Source organism: Metopolophium dirhodum, chromosome 8 (genome assembly GCF_019925205.1).
Source record: "Metopolophium dirhodum isolate CAU chromosome 8, ASM1992520v1, whole genome shotgun sequence".
Lineage (NCBI taxonomy): Eukaryota > Metazoa > Arthropoda > Insecta > Hemiptera > Aphididae > Metopolophium > Metopolophium dirhodum.
In genome coordinates this window covers 10,496,916-10,516,481 of record NC_083567.1, presented here as the reverse complement: position 1 = coordinate 10,516,481, position 19,566 = coordinate 10,496,916, and the positions used below count along the sequence as shown (strand labels likewise).

Genomic DNA, 19,566 nt, shown 5'->3' with positions numbered 1-19,566 from the left:
CGGGCCTGATTTTAACGAACGGAATAAACGCATTATATGTAGGGATTACAAATTATAACTTAACTCAAATACATGACGTATTGCCGTATAGGTAAATATTACATAATATACGCTGCCTAATTACTATAAACTTATACCACACTCAGCGTCATCTATATATAGAAATATTGTGAAGGCTATGCTACATTTTGTGCACTGGAAATCGCGCGTATTTGTACATTTTCTAACCTAACCGATAATGGAGACCATCCAGCAGGATCCCAGGAAGTCTTCAGACCTCCGTGGTATAGGTATATTATCATTTATTGGTGCTAAGTGACGGGCGTGGTCGAACTGCGCAATTTTTTGTTCGATTGCTTTCGGAATAAAATATATTGAAGTAGGTAATGCATGTTTGAGTGGGTGGGCATAGTAGTAATTGTGATACACAATGCACATACGTTTTTACATACCCATAATTTCATTAATTTCGTTATCAGTCATCACTATATAATCCCTATACGACATAATAATATATTATTATAATTTATAATATACCTGCACAGTGTACACGCGGCGTTCGTTTACTGAAACATAAAGATTATAGGTGCATTACACACCTAATATAAAATTATAATTGGTATATAATAAAATATTATAATCTCCATAAAGAAAGCATGCACAAAGTCACTAGGTTCCTAGTCACTTCGTTAAAGAGTTAAAAACCATTAATATTTACTTTTATCCTCTCGCGTTTTCCCCCCAAACCCCTATAAAAGGCGACTAAAAAGATGCTGTATCCATGGTCTATAGGTGATTATAGCACTCTATAGTCTCGCTCAATTGACCTGTTGGGTGACACGCTGGGTGCTCGTCCATCTTTCACACTGCTAATGTAAATTCGTTGTTACCAAAATTACTTATTGTTAAGATAATCTCGTATAGTTCGGAATTATTTTTTAAATAAAAAAAAAATGCATAATATAATTAATAATATTCATACGTGCGCGCGTAAAAATGTATCGAATTGTTGTCATATTATTGTATTAAATTAGACGCGTATGCTTTGCAGCGATGACATCACCCGGCAACACTATTACCTTCAGCTGCGCAAAAATGTCGCGGACAGGGGCGGCCCCACGGAAGACGGCGACCACCAGAACGTACTGCCGCTGGTGGCACTCGGCCTGCAGGCGGACCTCGGCGATCACACGGCCGACACTGACATATCGTCGGAGCTGCTTGACCAGTATCTCCCACCGAAGGTATTGACTCGTATTGATAAATTTGATATGCCTACATTGCATTGTGTACTTGTACTTGCGGGTACGCCCTAAATATTATGCTGCTGCTGCAGTGTATTATCATTTTGTAATTGGCAAATTTCCCCCATAGAATATTATATTGGGCTTGGGGATTCCTATACTATAGAGTATAATATGCATGCTGGATAAAGTGCCCGATCTTGAATTCTGAGGGTCCTGGTGCAAATGAAAATGTAAACACACCTAATTTAAATTATCCTGCCTGGATATGTTGGCCCGGGGATTAAGACCTATACGGTGCCCGTATAGACTGTGAATAATTAACAGGTGACCCTATTTTACCAACTCTATGTGAAAATATTTTTTTAATATTTAGGTAATTATTTGTGTTTATATTGTACGAACATGCAAGCATGCTCATCCCTATTTTTCTTTTAATAACGAATATGACATTCAAATTCTGATATTGAAATTTCAAGTAGGTACTCATATACCTATTTAAACACAATATTTTATTTTATTTAGATTTTTATACCATTCATGGTGTGTTCCGTGGCCAAGGCCGTATTTGAAGGGGGTTTTGGGGGTTCAACCCCCTGAAACTTTTCTTATTTAGTTATTGAATTTAATTTATGGCCCATAAGTAATAACTTAATGTACTTGAGGAAATAATACGTCCAAGGTAATAGCCAATAGGTTTGGAAGATACAGGTATTATGATGATTTGATGTGATAGTTATTAATATTAATGTTTCAAAAATACTTAAAAATATTCGAAAGTAAGAATTTGAATGAGTTCATTATTGAAGGGTAAAATGGGGGTGCGCATGCTTATCACCTCGTATATATAACTATTATAGTTTACCTTTAGGTTTTTTTTTATAATTTATCTATAATTTATAAAATCATTGAGACGCCGTATATATATGATTCCCGGGCTTTATAATAGTGATTTACAAGCATTACGCTTAAAGAAGGTATTGTAAACATTTTAATATTATGTAAATTATTCTATTTATGTTTTAACAATAAAAATGTCGGTAAAAAAAATTGTAAATACCTGCGATTAATAAAATCCTCAAAGGTACCTTCGAGATTTCGAGATATTCTATACTGCAAATATTATCTAAACGGCGTTTGACTCATCACTCATGTTTGCTACAGGCGTACAAGATTAATGAGCACAAGGTGAAACAGACGTTGTGCACTCTGCACAAGGGCCATAAAGGAATGTCCAAGACTTGTGCGCAGACAATGTTTCTCCAGGAAGCTGGTGTGGTGCAAAAGTCTCACCTATACCGGTTGCGGTTGAACAAGTCGCAGCCGAAACAAAGTCAGGGATGCGCGATGTCCATATGCAACAGCGTGTTTTTGGCCATTTCTATCAACGGCGTACAGATGTACCACGTGAGTTCCATTGAAAATTCAAACATTATTATAATGATAATCTATCCAACTAATGTATTTCAACAGGAAAGCTTATCGCAAGCGCTCACTGGTTTATTCTTGTGGAACACCATCGTCAAGCTGTGTTTTGACGTGAGTATAATAATAATTAAAATTATAAGCCACATAAATATAATATGGTCTAGCCAGTAGCGTATCTAATTGTAGGGGGCACCTTCCCCCCTGACATCTTAGCGGTGTGTCAATAATTTTGCCCTCCCCCCTCCCGAATATGCCAAAAATATACATCCTTAAATTTTCTAAAATAAAGAAAGAATGCAATACATTCAACATACATTTATTAGATTAAAATATTCTGAGTTCTTACCAAAAAATTGCATACTTAAGTGGTAAATAGATACATATTTTATTACACGTTTTTCCTGATGCGTAATATGTTGACGTATTGTCAACGTTATTGCATTATCTGGGTTACAAAATTAACTCAATAATATTATTTCATGAATTGTGATTAGAAGATTAGGTACATTATTTTTTTCAAACAAGTTATAGGTCGGTAGCACTTTTTTTTTGAAATCTCATGTTTACAGTATACTTAATACTATTTATGGATATACCATAATTGGTACCAAACCATAAAATGAGTTATAAAAGACTTATGTGAAAACAAACAATATTAAGTTATAGTTTCGATTTTGACAAATAAATTATTTTCCGCTCATTATATTTTTCTATATGTTATCACTAGTCATTAGGGCTGTTTTCACATGGCTTAGCCCCCAATTATTTTCCGCTCCTAGTTTCTTACTCAGTTACGCCACTGTTTATACCTATAATATATTTACTACACTGACTACACTAGGTTATGTACAATAGTCAATAATAACGATATATTATAAACTATAATAGTACATAATATTATGTGTAACACATAACTGATTTTTAACAAAATGGTTTTCACGCCGCAGCGTAAAAAATTCGAGCTGAGGCCATCGAACATAGATCGGTTGGTGTACTACACGAATTCTGACGAGAAGAGCAAGAGGATATTAGCACTGTGTCGAGAAACTCATCAATTTAGCATGACAGTACACCCGAGGCTTTTGGACGCGTTTTTGAACAACAACACATCTGGTGAGTGCGCGCGACGAATCAGCAAAAATAATAGAAATTAAAATCTCAAAAATGTCACCGTGTTCGTGTGTACACGTTAATGATTACCAGTCACTAACTATTGATTTTTGTGCGTTGCAGATAAGAACGCGTTCGACGGGCTGAAATGGACCAACGATAAGAAATCAAAATCGAAAAAAAACGATGACGCCATCGAAAACAAAAAATGCGAGAACGGCGGTTGCTCCGATTCCAGTATTTCGACGGCCGACCCGAAGACCTCTATTTCCAAGGACAAGGTATGTATATTATATAATAGATACACGAGTGTTTTAAGTTTTGTCATCGTTTTGCAATATTAATTTTCTTTTGAAATTACATACTAGTTTTGAATGAAGAGATGTATAGTAATTTAAAAATGATTAACTCATTAGTTTTAACTTATGGACTATAGACATATTATTATGTATAAGGATGATTTTAACTTACGTATTATTTTTCTAATCAACTGAAAATATTTAAAGTTTATTCAATGAATTCTATTTAACAAGATAAGTTTTGATGTCAATCAGACAATTATTAACCTACTAGTCAAGTTAAAAAGTTTGGAAAATTAAATTTTTAACATAGGTAGCAATTTAATTTTTAAAACATTAGCCCGTTTTTGTTCACAATATTACGTTTGTGCCTTAGGTGCCCAACGGAAGCATATCGTCCAGCGTGGAGCTGGGCTACAGTCACACGGCTCAGAACTCAGCCATGTCCGAGCTGGACTACTCGGTGCAGTCGGCGCAGGACAGCAGCGACGCGTACCTGATGTACAGGCACCCGAGGGCCAGGGCGGCTTACGTGGACAACAGCAACCAATCGGCGAACACCAGCAGTGGCGTGTACACGTGCGCTAGCTACAGCACGACGTCCAAGGACATGGCGTCCGCGTCGTATACCACCGAGAACTGCAGTGTGGACTGCAACCACGTCGGCGGAATTTACAAAGCTACAACAGTCGCGGCCGCTATGCAGAAATCGTCCACGATGGCGCAGCAACCTGACGCTGACTCAGCGTACAGCGCATCATTGCCGCCGGACACGGTGGCGGCGTCGTCCACGTCGGCGGACGAGGAAGGTCGTCCGATGGGCCACGGTCAGCAGACCACAGCAGTCGACGACTGCGACGGGGGCTGTGGCGGCACCGACGAGCTGTACGACCTGTCAGCCGCGGCCACCAGCGACAGTTCATATTGCGTCGGCATCGCCACGACCGCCACAACCGCCTCCGATGTGGCCCTGTCGTCGGCATCGTCGTCCAAATGCGGCGATACTGGTTGCAGTAACCGGTGCGCGCTGGACGGTTACGCGGACGTGGGTGGTGCGGCGACCGGCGGCCGCAGCCGTAGCGGTTCAGTGGTTAGTAACTCGGGCAGTTTCCGCGGTGACGGCAGCGACCCATCCGAGGGCGGGCGCGGCGCACTCCTGTCCGCCGTCGAGCTGTCCGACCTGATTGTCGGTCGTAAGTCGTTACAGACGCCCCGCAAGGGTTTCTATCCGTCGCGGCCGACCACCAGCTCGACACTAGACTCAGACTCAGATTACGTGACGTTGCCCCCACCGATGAACTTCGTAACCGGTGCCCCGTCCTTGTCCAACCTATCACTGGCCAACTTCGACTGCGGCACCGGCACTGTGGCCCCGCACTGGGACGTCCGTCGGTCGCTTGACCTGCTGTCCAATGTGGTCAAGTTTTGCGGTGGTCATCACCATCACCATCACCATCACCAGTGCGTGCAGGTCAACAGCAACAATTACTTGGACGTGCATAAGAGCGGCGCAGCGTTCTATCACCACATCTACCCGGCTGCCGCCTCCGTAGCCTCGGTAGCGCCACCGCTTCTGCACGCTCGACAACCACCGCCGCCCCCACCACCACCACGGCCCAAGCGATTCGACTTGCAGCTGGAACAATACAAACAGCAGCTCCGGTCCGATGTCGATTTCGTCGTGTATCCGCTCCAAGATCCGGCGGTCAGCCGCCAAGAATATGTGGACGCCAAGCTGGCCCGTGGTCGTCGGAACCAATACCACAGGTATTACGGCTGCGACCCGCCGTCGTACCAGGCCAACGCACACCTGTATCGAAGCACACCAAACGTAGCAGTCGCAGTGTCACCGCCCCCGCCACCACCGTCCTCGTCGTCAGCGTCGTCGTCGTCGCTGTCCCACCAGCAGTTCCAACACCATCATCACCACCATCACCTGCTCAGTCAGCAGCAGCAACTGCAGCTGCAGCAACAGCAACTACAGCTTCATCAACAGCAACTGCTGCTGCAGCAACAGCAACAGCCACCGCCGCTGCCTCCGTTGCCGCCACACTTGAAATACGCTTCCAATCAAAACTTGCTGTTCCCTGCCACCGTGGCCGCATCCGCCGACTACGCGGCGCAGCACCATCACCACCGCCGTCACAGGCTGCAGCCGTTGCCGCTTCCCGTCCGAACGTACTCTCACGATGACTTACTGGCGGCCACTACGTCGGCACCAGCCGTACCCCCGAAAGTTCAGCTGTTCCATCGACGGCCACCACCACCACCACCACCAGTGACCGAACTCCAGAAGCCCGCGGCTGTTATCCACCCTCGTCGCCCCGCTGCTGTGGACGCCGCCACCACCACCACCGCTGCCACCACCACCAACGGCGCCACCACTCCTACGGGGTCCCAGTCGGTGTTGGACATCTTATTATTGCGGGAGAAAAGCCGCAACCTGGACTTGCCACTCATATCAGCTCTGTGCAACGACCAGACGCTGCTTAAGCAAACCAACGCCCTGGTGACCGAAAACAAGGCCACGCAAACCGTGCCCCCGCCTTCGTCGTCCCTTTCCGCCGCTACGGCCCTCGCGGCGTCTTTGTACCAGCCACTACCACCGCTGTCTTTATCTTCGTACCATCAACCGCCACCACTGCCTTCGTCTTCGTACCAACCACCGCCGCTGCCGTCGTCTGCGGAACAGACGCAGCCGCTTCAGAGTGGCGCCGCATCCTCCAATAAGCCGAATAGCACGAGGTGCACCAACGGTACGTCGTCGTATTCGTCGCCACCGCCGCAGAGTTTTATATCGGCTTCGGCGTCGTCTTCTGTTGTAGCCACCGCCGCCGTTAAGACGGCCAAATCAAAAACCAACCACGTCAAAACCAACACAAATATTATTTAGTAATTACCTATAGTTTAAATTCCATACAATTACCTATGAAATATTTTTTTATTATATATTTATAAAAGCGAGAAGTAGAAGGGTGTCCGAGTAAGATGTTTTTTATTTTTTTAGGGAAAAGGAACCCTAAATATATTGTTGGTTATCCGGGGGAAGGGGGGGGGGAGAGGGAGAAGAGAGAGAGAGAGAGAGAGAGAGAGATTGCCTTAGACATTATCCTAATAACCATATTGGAGTTCGGACGCTTATTGTTTCTCGACGAACGCACGTGTTTAGGTTTTATTGTTTGTAATGAATCGGGAACGTGGGTTTTCAGTAACATTCCGATCCAGAATGACATTATATGCTATATTTCATTATCTCGATTTTCCAACGATTGTCTTATAATATTCATAGAGGTCTGTCAAATGTGTAACCACCAGGTTACCTACTTTGGTTTTTACTCGGACACCCTCTGCGCGCGTAATTTAGTATCGTTACCTTATAATATTTATTTGTGCCAATTTTATTTTTATACATGTGTATACTACACGAATGATAAGATGATTTTTTTAACACTCGTTACACAACTCGCATCGATTTTGTAAATTTTAAGGTTACAATATTTATGTATTATATATATTATGAAAAACTATCAGTATAGGATTAATTGTACAAGCTCGGGGCATAAGTCACTTGAAACATAGTTTTTATAGTTCTTATGCTCCGATCAATTTAAAAAATGGTATACCTACTCAAAATTAGGATTACTATCAATTATATTATTATTATGTCGAACTTTTTTTTTTAACGGTCTTCCACGAATTTCGTTGTTTTTAATGTACTGAGCAATACGTACAATAATTGTACTAATAATAAGCCATTTTTTGTATTAATATTATCCATGGCCGATAGACTGTTATTTTAGCACCGCCATAAATATTAAGTGTTTGATTGTTAGTATTTAAGATATTATATGTGTCAATTTTGATTAAACTCTAGACTTGATGTAATGTGCCAAAAAATGATTGGTTCATAATCGTACAATTCAGTTATTCTAACATATAGAAAAAATTTAAATAATTATAGCCTCGATTGCCTATTCTTTTGTTATAGGACCATAATAGGTTAATATTATAATATTATTAATTTTGTAATATTTTTATGTACCCTCATATTTGTGCTTACTTGTGTTAATTAGTTACCTAAAAAGTGCCTCCTCATTTTTTACATTTTTTTATGTTATTATTAAATATTATCAAAACACTATTTTTTTTTTGTATATTGAAGAAGTTACTTTTAACTTTTTAGTATTTAAAAATCAGTACAAAATATTGCACAGTATTATTTTGTTTTTTTCTTTTTATAAAATTGTATATTTACGTATTTTAGATTTGAATAAATATTATCTATTGTAACATGTTTTTCGTCATGGGCGTTATCTTTATTTCAAGACAATGTACACACCTTGTAAACCAATTTGCTCAAAGATTGAACAAATCAAAATATATCTTTAAACTACTATCTTCATAAATTTATGGATAAGAGTGAAACACTTTGTCAATCGCCAACAGGACATCGACTATTATCCTGAATAGATTATAGAAACATTTCTAGTAGATATAATATTACATTTTGATTTTAATTGGTTAAATATAACAATCTTGTTATTTTTATGATGACCAAAAACCATTTCGGTTGTCTTAACACAGTATGTGCATTTCACAGAATTGTTCAGAAGTAAATTATTAGTGAAGTTGTTGTCCATACATACAGATGGCGTATATTGTATATCAGCGGTTCTTAACCTGTGGTCCGCGATACTCATGTCGGGGGTCTACAGCAGCCTTAACACATAACATACATCAATAAGTGCATTATTACAATATTGTTGGATTATTATTTTTTTTTTTTCATATATAATTTGTAGATTCTACACCAGATAATTGTATTATTAATATTTATTAAGTAATCAGTTTCTCTTGTTCATACGAAATGTACATGCGTACAGCATTGTAGTCTCGGCAGCATTATATTTACTGCCACTAAGTGCAGTTGATCGATCGTAGTATAGTTTTATTTTTATAAAAAAATGAATTGTAATAAAAATAATTATAAATGTGTATGGTTTGTTATGTCTAGTACATGTAATTTGTAATATAAAATAATTATTATAATTTTGGTTATGATAACATGAGTTGTTTTGTAAAAAAAGAGGTATTCAAAAAAAATTTGATAAGGTGGTCCGCGATTTCTAAAAATCTTTCATGAGTCCGTGATCTACTTAAGGTTAAGACCCGCTGGTGTATGTATATAATTTATTTTAGTGTACTAAATTTTAGTAAAAATATTTTTTTTTTTTTGAGGTGTGTGTGAAAAAACAAAATATTATCCTCGATTATAATGTATAAAATATATATGTGTGTAATTTAATTTAAATAGCACACATATGATTATAGAATACAATATTGTATAGTATACAAATAAAGTTTGGAAATGTCCAATACAATCAAATAGTATAAAACATTTTCAAACTTCATTTTATGTAAATAATTGCATATTATATAATATTCATACATAATAAGATAAGTATGGAAAAAAATACAAATAATAATTCAGTAATAATTAAGCTAATGTTCCCATTGGATCCCAAATGGGAAGTACTTGAGGTTCTTGTTGGAACACAGACAACACCTCTTCGGATAAAAGACTCTTGTCTACAACCACTTCAAACACGTATTCTTTAAACCAATCTGTGGTCATCATCAAGTAACCTTTGTCACCACGTTCTTCACCCCAAGAGTTTTCAACACGCCACTTGGTTGCATTACCATTCTAAACAGATATAAAATATAATTGGTTTAAGATTATTTTCACATATTTTAAACAATTCACTCACTTCAACATTGACTCCAGTTAGTACCATTGCGTGTGTCATGGCAGATTCACCATATAACATACGTTGAGCTTTAGTCATCGGGATCGATACATCAGTTCCAAAGACTAACTGGTAATCATGACTAAAATTATAAATACTCAAATAAATTACAAGTTTTCAATAAATATGTTTATATTAAAGATGATTTTAAAGAAACTTACATTTTCAAATCTTCCAATCCAAGCTTATCAGAAAATCTTTTGCTCACTTGACATCCATACCATACTGGTTCACCATTATTTACAATTGATTCTTGAGCTGCCTTGATTAATACTTCAATTGGCTGGTTGTTATAGAGAACTTTTCGCCCACCAGCCATATTATTTAACATGTCCAATGTGTACAATTTACCGTACCGGTTGTTTGGTCGTGGATCCGAAATCAAACACACCTAAATGATAATATAGATAAATTTAACACAAATTATACTACATATTATTAGGTTATCTAGCAAGTACCTTTTCTACGACATCAAACACAGGGCGGACATGTGTCAAATAGAAATCCAATGGAGTGATAGGTCCAACAGTGTTGAACACTTTAGATTTGTCATAGTATTGCCATTCAAATGTAGCTGGTGGTATACCCATACAAATACCAACAATTCGATAAATGACTTGCATTTGTTCTTCGATTTTGGTTTTAATCTCATTGTCAGTGGCGTTATCGCTGACAAGTTTGTGCAAAATTATAGCATATTCTCGAAGCTTAAAATGTAAAAATGCATTTATTATAAAACATCTACAAGTTGTTAATTATGAGTTATGACACAATATTATTACCTTGCTGTTCAGTATAACATTAACAGTATTACTAGTCTCGCAACTAAACGACTCAGGGAAGTTCTTCTTTGGCATCAACCCATACTTGGTTATGATGTTGACCAACATATCCCACTGACCTCCATCTTCAATAGGTTTCTTTAGTCAACAAAAATAATTTTTAATGTTAACAACATAACTTTATTGTCTAATTAGTAATTATACTTACAGTGAGTAAACAAGCAGTGGTTCTATCATCAACAGTTTCACCACGCTTAGCGGTTTGTACAATTGCATTTAAAAAGTAATTGCTTCTTTCAATCTAAAAATATAAGATATCAATTATTTTACAACTAGGTATTGTCAACTTTAACATAAATTAACTGATAAATTCCTCTATACATTAGGAAATTAAAACAGCATATAAATTATAATCATTAATAACTTATAAAATATACACTTAATTACACTTTACATGTTTTCTTGTCCTGTTATTTTTTCTTACACTCGAGGAAAATTACTAATGAAACAATTGCCAAGACTATACATGTATATTATATAGACTAAATTTCTGATTTAAGGAAAGGGGTAGATGCATCTATTTCTTCACAGAAGAGAAAATAATTGTAATGCCAAAATATTATTCTATATTTTATTCAGAATATTTAATGTTAAAATTATGAATTTTTGGCTTAGTAATGTACAAATTTAAAGGTTTATATCCAATATATAATTTTTTTAATTCTACTTTGATACATTTCATTATAATAATGTAAATTAAATTAAATTACTCGAGTTAATAGTTTATTTTATTTTATTAATTATTCATGTGCATAATGTCACATTTATTATTAAATCTCTGTAATAATAACAGTTTTATATCCTCCTATAAAATATTATATTATTAAATAATGGTAAAACTGAAAAACCAAATAAATATATAACAGATTTAGTTGCTGTACAATATTTTGTACTCATAAACATTTATACTCTCAAATAATATATGAAAACTTCATGAAAAATTATTGTAGTTTTGAAAATTTGAACAGTATTCTGTTTATTATACCTAAACCTTTATTGTGTTTGAGATGAATTTTGGACCCCAAAAAAAACCAGTCCTATTGACAGAAGTACAATACAAATACGATGAACAGGTGTGTAAAAGGGACCACCTATTGTTAACATCGTCCAACAGGCCAAGGTCATACAAGTATATTATATTTAAGGCACAAAGAATAATATCTCTGAAAATTTTTATACAAACTATACCTTGTCCCAAAAAAATATATAAGCTTGGCTGAACTCAAATTCTTCTAAGTTGAATTGTTTGATAAATGGAACTCTGATCACATTTAAACATGCAAATATCCAACAGCGACCCGAACTTCTTTGGTTAGTTACTGGTTTGCCTTCAGACTCAATCTAGACAAAAACACATATATTTAAAGGTTATATGGATCTTAAGTCAGAAATCAGTCAAACCTTGTGCGTGTAATAGTGATGGCATTCCTGTACTCTATTTCTTGACGTGCTCACTTCTGTTGGGCTAACACGAGAACAGGCATTTTGGGCCAACACATTTTTGGCATCACTGTAGAATGCGTCACTGAATTTTAAAATATTTTTGGGATTGATGACGGCTGAAATATAAAAACCTTATATTCCAGTAAGCAAAACAAAACATTATTATTTTTAATTTAAAATAATAATAATAGCTTAAACAATAAGTTTATTCAATATATAAGAATTTCCCATGAAAGCTATCAATTGATACTATTTTAATTAAGCATAGTCATAAATCAAATACATCAGGCTGTTAGGTGCCAGATATTAATTATCATTAAGTAAATTAATTTTTTTATACAATTTCATCACACATGGCAGTTAATATAATTGTATCTGTATAGCTATATTTGATAATAGCCAATAAGCTATTAAACTATGAAGAAAACAAATTATAAAGAATTCTAAAACATAATTCATTGAGAAGACAATATGTATAGACGTGTAGTGTTCACCTTGAACCCTTATAAATATAACAAAACAGAATTTATGCGCAGCTAATCCAACAATTTATCAAAAGGATGGTATTTTGAAACTATCGACAAAGAAGATGAACATTGTCATCTAGACAGTGCATGTCTCTTATTGGTTCACTGTATTCCATTGGACACAGTAACGGTAAATTAGTTTTATTATTAAAGTATTCATCTATTGCTCAATCGCATACCATTACAAAAGAAATTTATATTTGCTCATATTTTTATATTGTCTATGTTATAAAATGGGGAAGAAATATGTTATATTAATTCAGGAATTTATAAAATAATAATGATAAAAAAAACTTTTCAATTTATTTATGCAAGACAAAATGAGTAATGACACTATGTTTTCCACTATGAGATAATTTAATTAATTTAGATTATTTGTAAAAGTTATTTTCATAGAAGTATTATGATAAAATGATGCGAAAAAATCATAAAGGTAGTTAATTGAACAGGGGGGTAGATAGTCCAAGGCGGCAATCGCAATAATTGCCGTAGTCTCAGATAACAGGAAATACTAATAATATTATCAGTTTGTTATATTAAAATATGTGTAGATAAATAAAATAATCAAAATTTGTCTTACATTAAATATAAAGAATAGTTTAACAGGTGTCAAAGAAAATTACCTGTATTTATAGAATTGGCAGTAATATTATGGATGATTATTGAGTTTAAGGTTATTCTAAATGACTATGCAATATTAAAATCAGTATTAATTTTAATAGCTAGGTATTTGTATTAGTCAAATTAAAAATAATTTAGGAATAAGAAATTAAAATATAATACCTATTTCTATAGGTAATTTCTATGTCTGTTGATATACCTACCAATACATTTTTTAAACATAGGTATGTAAAATAATTGAATATATAACATTTTTTTACCTATTTTTTTAAAAGTATTTAATGACTATTTGGCATTTAAATAGAGAAAAATAATAAGAACTAAACTGATTAAACGAACTAGTGACATAGGTATCAAGAAGATCTTTTAAATAAATTAAAAACACAATTTTCTATGGATGTAACAAATATAATATCAGGATTTATACAACCCACATAATTGTATGTTTATGAATAGTGTTAGTATTATTATTTATTTAAGACCAATGGGCAATGAATATTATCTGTTAAAATTATAGCAATAATATACATCAACATAATGGTAACATAAAAAAAGTTGCTTATCAAATGAACACTATAATATTGTTGAGTAGGCAAAAGTAAATTAAACAAGATTCAGTTGTATCATGATAATATTATTATTGAAAAAAAAATATGGGAGTCATTTAGGTAGTACAAGGTTGTCTGCCTACAGGTTACAGTACTGTTATCTACCTACTCATAAATCTGTTATTGTTTAGACAGTTCAAGAATAGGTATCCAGAACATTTTTATAAACAAAATAATATGAATAAATAGGTAGAAAAACTGTTTTAAAATTTTTTTTTTTTGCATTTAGGTTAAAATAATAATAAACTGTGATCTCGCCGAGCAGTAGCTGATTAGTTTTTGAAATATATTGATTTACTCAGACAACACGCAAATTTGTTCACACAGTTGGGTAGTAGGTATAATTGACATATTATAAAAACAAAGTAACAAACACGAATTCTACGTGTTTATAATTATGTTGAAAAAAAAATATAGGTACGTCGGACAGCAGATTTTTGACTGTGTTGTTCGGTAGTGAACTTTTGTTCGATTTTACCGTCGACGGCGACGAGGAAATTCAGAAACAGGAAAAAAAGGTATGGAAAAGGGCATTGTCCTAGGGATCCAAAAAAAGTAAACCAATACAACTCGGATTTGCCGATCGGTCGGAAATGAAAAATAAAAATAAGCCAAATTATCGAAAACCCCAGGCGCGATATTGTGTGGGGGTTGGGTGGTCCACGAGTCTTACATGCGGCATCGGGGTAGAAAAATGCTTTTCAAAAAACGACGGCGGCAAGACACGGGACAGGCATACTGGTAATCGTTACTATTATGACGTTATACTTACACGAGAAGGTTTTCGCCATTTTTCCGGAACGGTTAACGCAGCACTGATCGAGATCGTGTGTCGGAAAATATGACTGGGATTCCCTGGTGGTCAGGCGTTATCGAATATCGATATGAACTAGAGTCGGCGGCGATGGCTGCTGGCAGTAGTCACGGTGGCACAGTGCACGATAGTGGAGCGCAAGCAAGTAAGTGTGTTATTGTAGTGCACTATAATAGTACGAAGCAGTGTAAATATACCGTGCACGAACGCGCGTGCGCGAATAGTAATAATAATATCGTCGGCGGCGGAGGGGTGGGAAACAAACAAAACGGTAAACCGGGAATTCGTATAAAAACAAAAACAAATCACGAGACTCGTGGAAGGCGGAATAGGACGCGACGAAAACGAGTAAACGACAAATGGTGAAAATATCGTGCAAACGATGGAAATATGGTGTTAGGTGTTATTGCCTCGAGTCCGCGTCCTGCGGTCGTGCCCGTGCGCGTGCGCGTGTGGCACACTACCGATGCGGCGGCGATGGAGGGTCGTTGGCCCGATCGGCTGGCGGGCTGACGGGCGGGGGGGTCGTGACGTTTACCGTTCGGCGGCGACCTCGTGGAGACGAAAATGACGTGTCGTTCTGAACATTTTTTTTTCCTTTGTAATATCTCCCAGACATTTTTCCCCGCCAATTTTCAAATCTGAAAAAGCGCGCACCGCATAAAGACTATTCTATGACTTATGTTACATTCCATAAATATTCGGAATACTAGGAATTCGTGACATCAAAATTAATATTTTTTATAATTAGTAATCAAATCTCTTAAGTTTTACTGTTTTCTTGGTTGTCAAATTGACGCGGATTTGGAAACAATCTGGTATCTGTGTGTCTTCGGTATTTATTTCAATGTACCCATAAACGATAGAACTGGTAGAAACTAGAAGTTACTAAATACTATATAATAGGAACTAGGTGTCTAAGTATAAGGAAATTGATACTTGGTTCTCAAAATATTTTTTGATTGTCCCAGGGATATATATAAGTGCTCTATGAGACACTTAAAAAATTATAGATTATTAAATTATTTTGTTTTTGTCACTGATATATTCTAATAGTCCGTATTTAGACTTTAGAGAGTAGGTATACCTACGTTAATAAATAGAGTAGTGAGAATATGCCGTATACCCAGAATACCAATGCCTACATTTCAAACATAAAGTACATACATTTGTATTCGAAAGATTTAAAAACGGTATATATTATTATGTGTATTATGTGTACAACACCCGCTGGGTTCTCTGTTTTACAAGCATACAGCATAACAAATGTTACGTTCACAATAATCCGTTTTACTTTGTTTTTTTTCTTATTATATAATATAATCTAAAGGTAAGATTATTATCTAGGGCAGAGGTATTCAAACTGTGCGTCGTGGCTTCCAGAGGTGAAAACACAAGGGAGCCGTGGTATGAAAAAGTTTGAATGATCTAGGGCATTCCTAAGGCTTTTATTGATATTTTAATTTTGAAGCAAGTTATGATAATTTTAAAATTGTGGTATTCATTTTTTTCTTAATACCCATTATTAGAGCTGTGGACTTCTATAGTTTTTTCATATTTGTCTATAAAGGTCACAGAAAAATGTGAGTGATGTATAAATATGATTCATAACATAAGGTTATATTTAAAATTATATTTTTCATATTTTGTCGTTATTGCATTTGAATGTATATTTTCGTATATTAGACAAATTAAGAGCATATTATATTATAGTAGGTACAAATTTGGAAAATGTTGATATTTAACATAATATAACATAAAAATCTGTATAAAAATATTATTTTACAAAATATGTCATGCCAGCCTATAGGTGTATAATATTATTAATATTATCGGTTAGGTAATTCACTATCTGGCCGATAATATTGCGCGACACAAGTAGGATTGTAGGAAGTAAACTTCAGTTGTCCTTCATAATTGATCGCACACTGTTGGTTGATTTTCAATTAATTTATCAAGTTTTTTCAATGGATTAAAATTATATTTTTTTTCACATAAATATTATAATTTAGGTTCCATATTTTAAATAATATTACATTTATTTAGAGCATATTTAAGTGCATACTATTTGTTTTTTAAATGAATATGTGTACATATTTTGAGGGTTTTCAGTACCTACTAGAAATCCTCAGCCCTACTCCCCCACTTATTACATATTTAGGTGCATGGTCTTATATAGTCATACCATAATATATTGTTCAAGTACATACATAATTTTATTTTGTGTAGGTTTACGACTAAGAAATATATGGCTTACGGAAAAATATCTACCGTCAAAAAATACCTTATTTAATAAAAAAAATTATATAACTACAATTACAAAGAAATAGGAATATTATCAAAATTAACTTTTGTTTAACAATCCTTTTTTCTTTTTAAACATTCTAATAAACCATACAAATTTTTATTTTTATTTATTTTCTAATTAAGCAATAGAAAAAAATACGACCAATCGACATAAAAAACATATATATAAATAGACTGAAAATTCTCAAATGACGGAAAATAGAAGAAAAATGTATGTGAGAGCTTGCTATAAGGTGTGATGGGTATTAAGTTAGAGTGAAGGATTATTAGTAGATTATTCATATATGTATTTGCTTATAGAAAAATGAATTGGTACCGTAATGGTATATAGTATATTATCAGATACATAGGTATTTAGAGATTTGGCACTCTAGGGCATAATAATTTTGACTTCCCTCCCCCATGAAAATAAATCAATAAATTATAGATATGTTTTGCAAGACAGCCAATAACAGAAAATGTATTACATTTGTATTATAAAAATATTAAATAATAATAAAATTAAATAATATATTCTTAAATCAAATGTAGGTACGTTGAACTTTTTGATTGCTGCAAGTAAATTTATTACACCATTGTAATTTAGTTTATTGATTACAAGTAATTTAAAACTGACTCAATTGTTAAAATATCGGAAGAGTTTAAACTTTCTTGATTTAATTATTTTTAGAACTGAAAGCGATCTCTCTGCTTAACAATTTGATATGGAACTGGCGACAGCAGAGGAATATCAGAATATGAGGATGTCAGTGAACTAAATGTTTTATCTCTCTGACCCACGCACAACATTGCAAATATGCGTTCAGCAGAACCAACCTTGTGTGTTGGCTTTAGTAGTTAACAGTATTAGAGTGAATTTATTGACCTATTATCAAACTTAAAGACTAAAGTTAAGAACATTATCTGTATTTATACTACAAACTTTGTACGTTATACGTTAATTTTAAAGTGGGATATCAGCAATTTTAAATTGTTATAACTTACACATACTTGCATAAAAGTTGAAATATTCCAACGTAGATAGTAACACAGATAATATTTTCTTAACCTTAAGTTTGTTAATATGTCAGTTTACTCTAGTATGAACTAAAGCAAACATCACAAGGTTGGTTCTGCTGAATGCCAATTTGCTAAATTAATCTTCACATCGATATTATATGGAACAGATTTTACTATTTCAGTTACCTTGTATCAGAGAATTCATCATTTATAAATTACATAATTTACAATACCAATAAAAAAATATTCACAGATATTAAAATTCATTAGAAAATGTGTAAGCGAGATCTCCCCTGTAGTAGTTTTGCAACGAAATGTCTAGATTGTTGGGATAATAATCGATTATGAAAACGAGTGATTCACTGAGTTGATTACGCCGTGCATGTTATTACTTTGTCATAATGGTTATTATTTTTAGACATCCCCACTTTTGTTATTCATAGTATGTTGTTTAAATTTTTTTTAAAGTTACTTCGTAGAAATATAATCGACTTATTATTAATATCATTTATAAAACACCAAGCCAATGCACCAAACCGTCTCTGCGGCCGCACGTAGCGCACTGCACTACACTGCACAGCTTTACGGTGTTCCACATCTTTAGTTTATACCACAAAACATAACAATTATAGACATTTAAAAAAAAATGCCACCCCTAAAATTTGGCCACCTAGCGTCCACGTCCCTTCCACTACCACCCCCTAAATACGTCACTGCAGGGTATTATTATTTATTGTAGACTTAAGTCTTGTAGTTTGTAACTGCAGTAATGTTGAAGGATTTGCACTCATGATGTTTTTTCAAATGATGTATAATTTATAAAATATATTATACCGTGGAAAATTAAGCTCGGAACGATAAGCGCATAGAACGGTGTTTCAGCTTCAATTTGAGAAAAACCCCACGGAAACTGGCCAGATCGCTGTCGTGTCGCACCCGTGAAACCGAAATCCTAGCGTTGCCGCGCCCATGCCTAACGCCTAAGTACGAGATTTACAGTTAGTCGAGTGTACCTACGTTGGGTATGCGTGACGGCATGTGCAAGACGAAAACCGGTACAACGAGTGTACGAGAACAAGCGTCGGTCGCGATGCGGCCCGTCCACAAAGTGTTCGGCTCTCGTCGCTCTCGAGAAAGTGACAATTCGAATGTGGTTGCGCTGCCGCGTTGAACAAAATCAAAATAAACAATAACATTATTATGCAAGCAACACATATAGATGTGATGTCTGTTCAATTGCCTATCCACGACACCGTGCGATTCTGAGTGTATCCATACTTAGGGAACTTGGTAGTTAGGTGTAGCAGATATAACAGATAAATTAAATAACTTTTGTACGAATCGAAACTTTTAAATTTTCATCTTTTAAAATTGCAATATTTTTGTAGAGTAAGATATGTCGATCTAACTAACGTAAGAAATATTTTAAATTCAAAAAGTATTTAACTTTTTTAAAAATATTTTAATATTGATAATAATAATTATTATCGATATTAAAATAATATTATATAATA

General features: G+C 35.2%; 2 protein-coding genes across 2 annotated transcripts in view; one reads left to right on the top strand and one right to left on the bottom strand.

Annotated features, from left to right (window-relative positions):
- LOC132951273 (protein expanded-like) overlaps positions 1 to 8,377 on the top strand; it is a 32,129-nt gene extending 23,752 nt beyond the window's left edge. Inside the window, exons 6-11 of the mRNA XM_061023070.1 lie at positions 1,052 to 1,244; positions 2,409 to 2,651; positions 2,718 to 2,783; positions 3,620 to 3,785; positions 3,906 to 4,063; positions 4,458 to 8,377. Coding sequence (XP_060879053.1) covers positions 1,052 to 1,244; positions 2,409 to 2,651; positions 2,718 to 2,783; positions 3,620 to 3,785; positions 3,906 to 4,063; positions 4,458 to 6,974 — 3,343 coding nt within the window. The 3' untranslated portion in view covers positions 6,975 to 8,377. The remainder of the gene's footprint in view (positions 1 to 1,051; positions 1,245 to 2,408; positions 2,652 to 2,717; positions 2,784 to 3,619; positions 3,786 to 3,905; positions 4,064 to 4,457) is intronic.
- A 974-nt stretch (positions 8,378 to 9,351) lies between these two features.
- Positions 9,352 to 15,126, bottom strand: LOC132951274 (bleomycin hydrolase). Its single transcript, XM_061023071.1, has 9 exons — positions 14,705 to 15,126; positions 12,135 to 12,292; positions 11,922 to 12,074; positions 10,882 to 10,974; positions 10,674 to 10,811; positions 10,350 to 10,598; positions 10,053 to 10,282; positions 9,853 to 9,973; positions 9,352 to 9,788 (listed from the first exon to the last, which is right to left on the bottom strand). Exons 1-9 carry the CDS (start codon positions 14,721 to 14,723, stop codon positions 9,579 to 9,581), a joined length of 1,371 nt encoding a protein of 456 aa, XP_060879054.1. The 5' UTR covers positions 14,724 to 15,126; the 3' UTR covers positions 9,352 to 9,578.
- Positions 15,127 to 19,566: the final 4,440 nt, after the last annotated feature.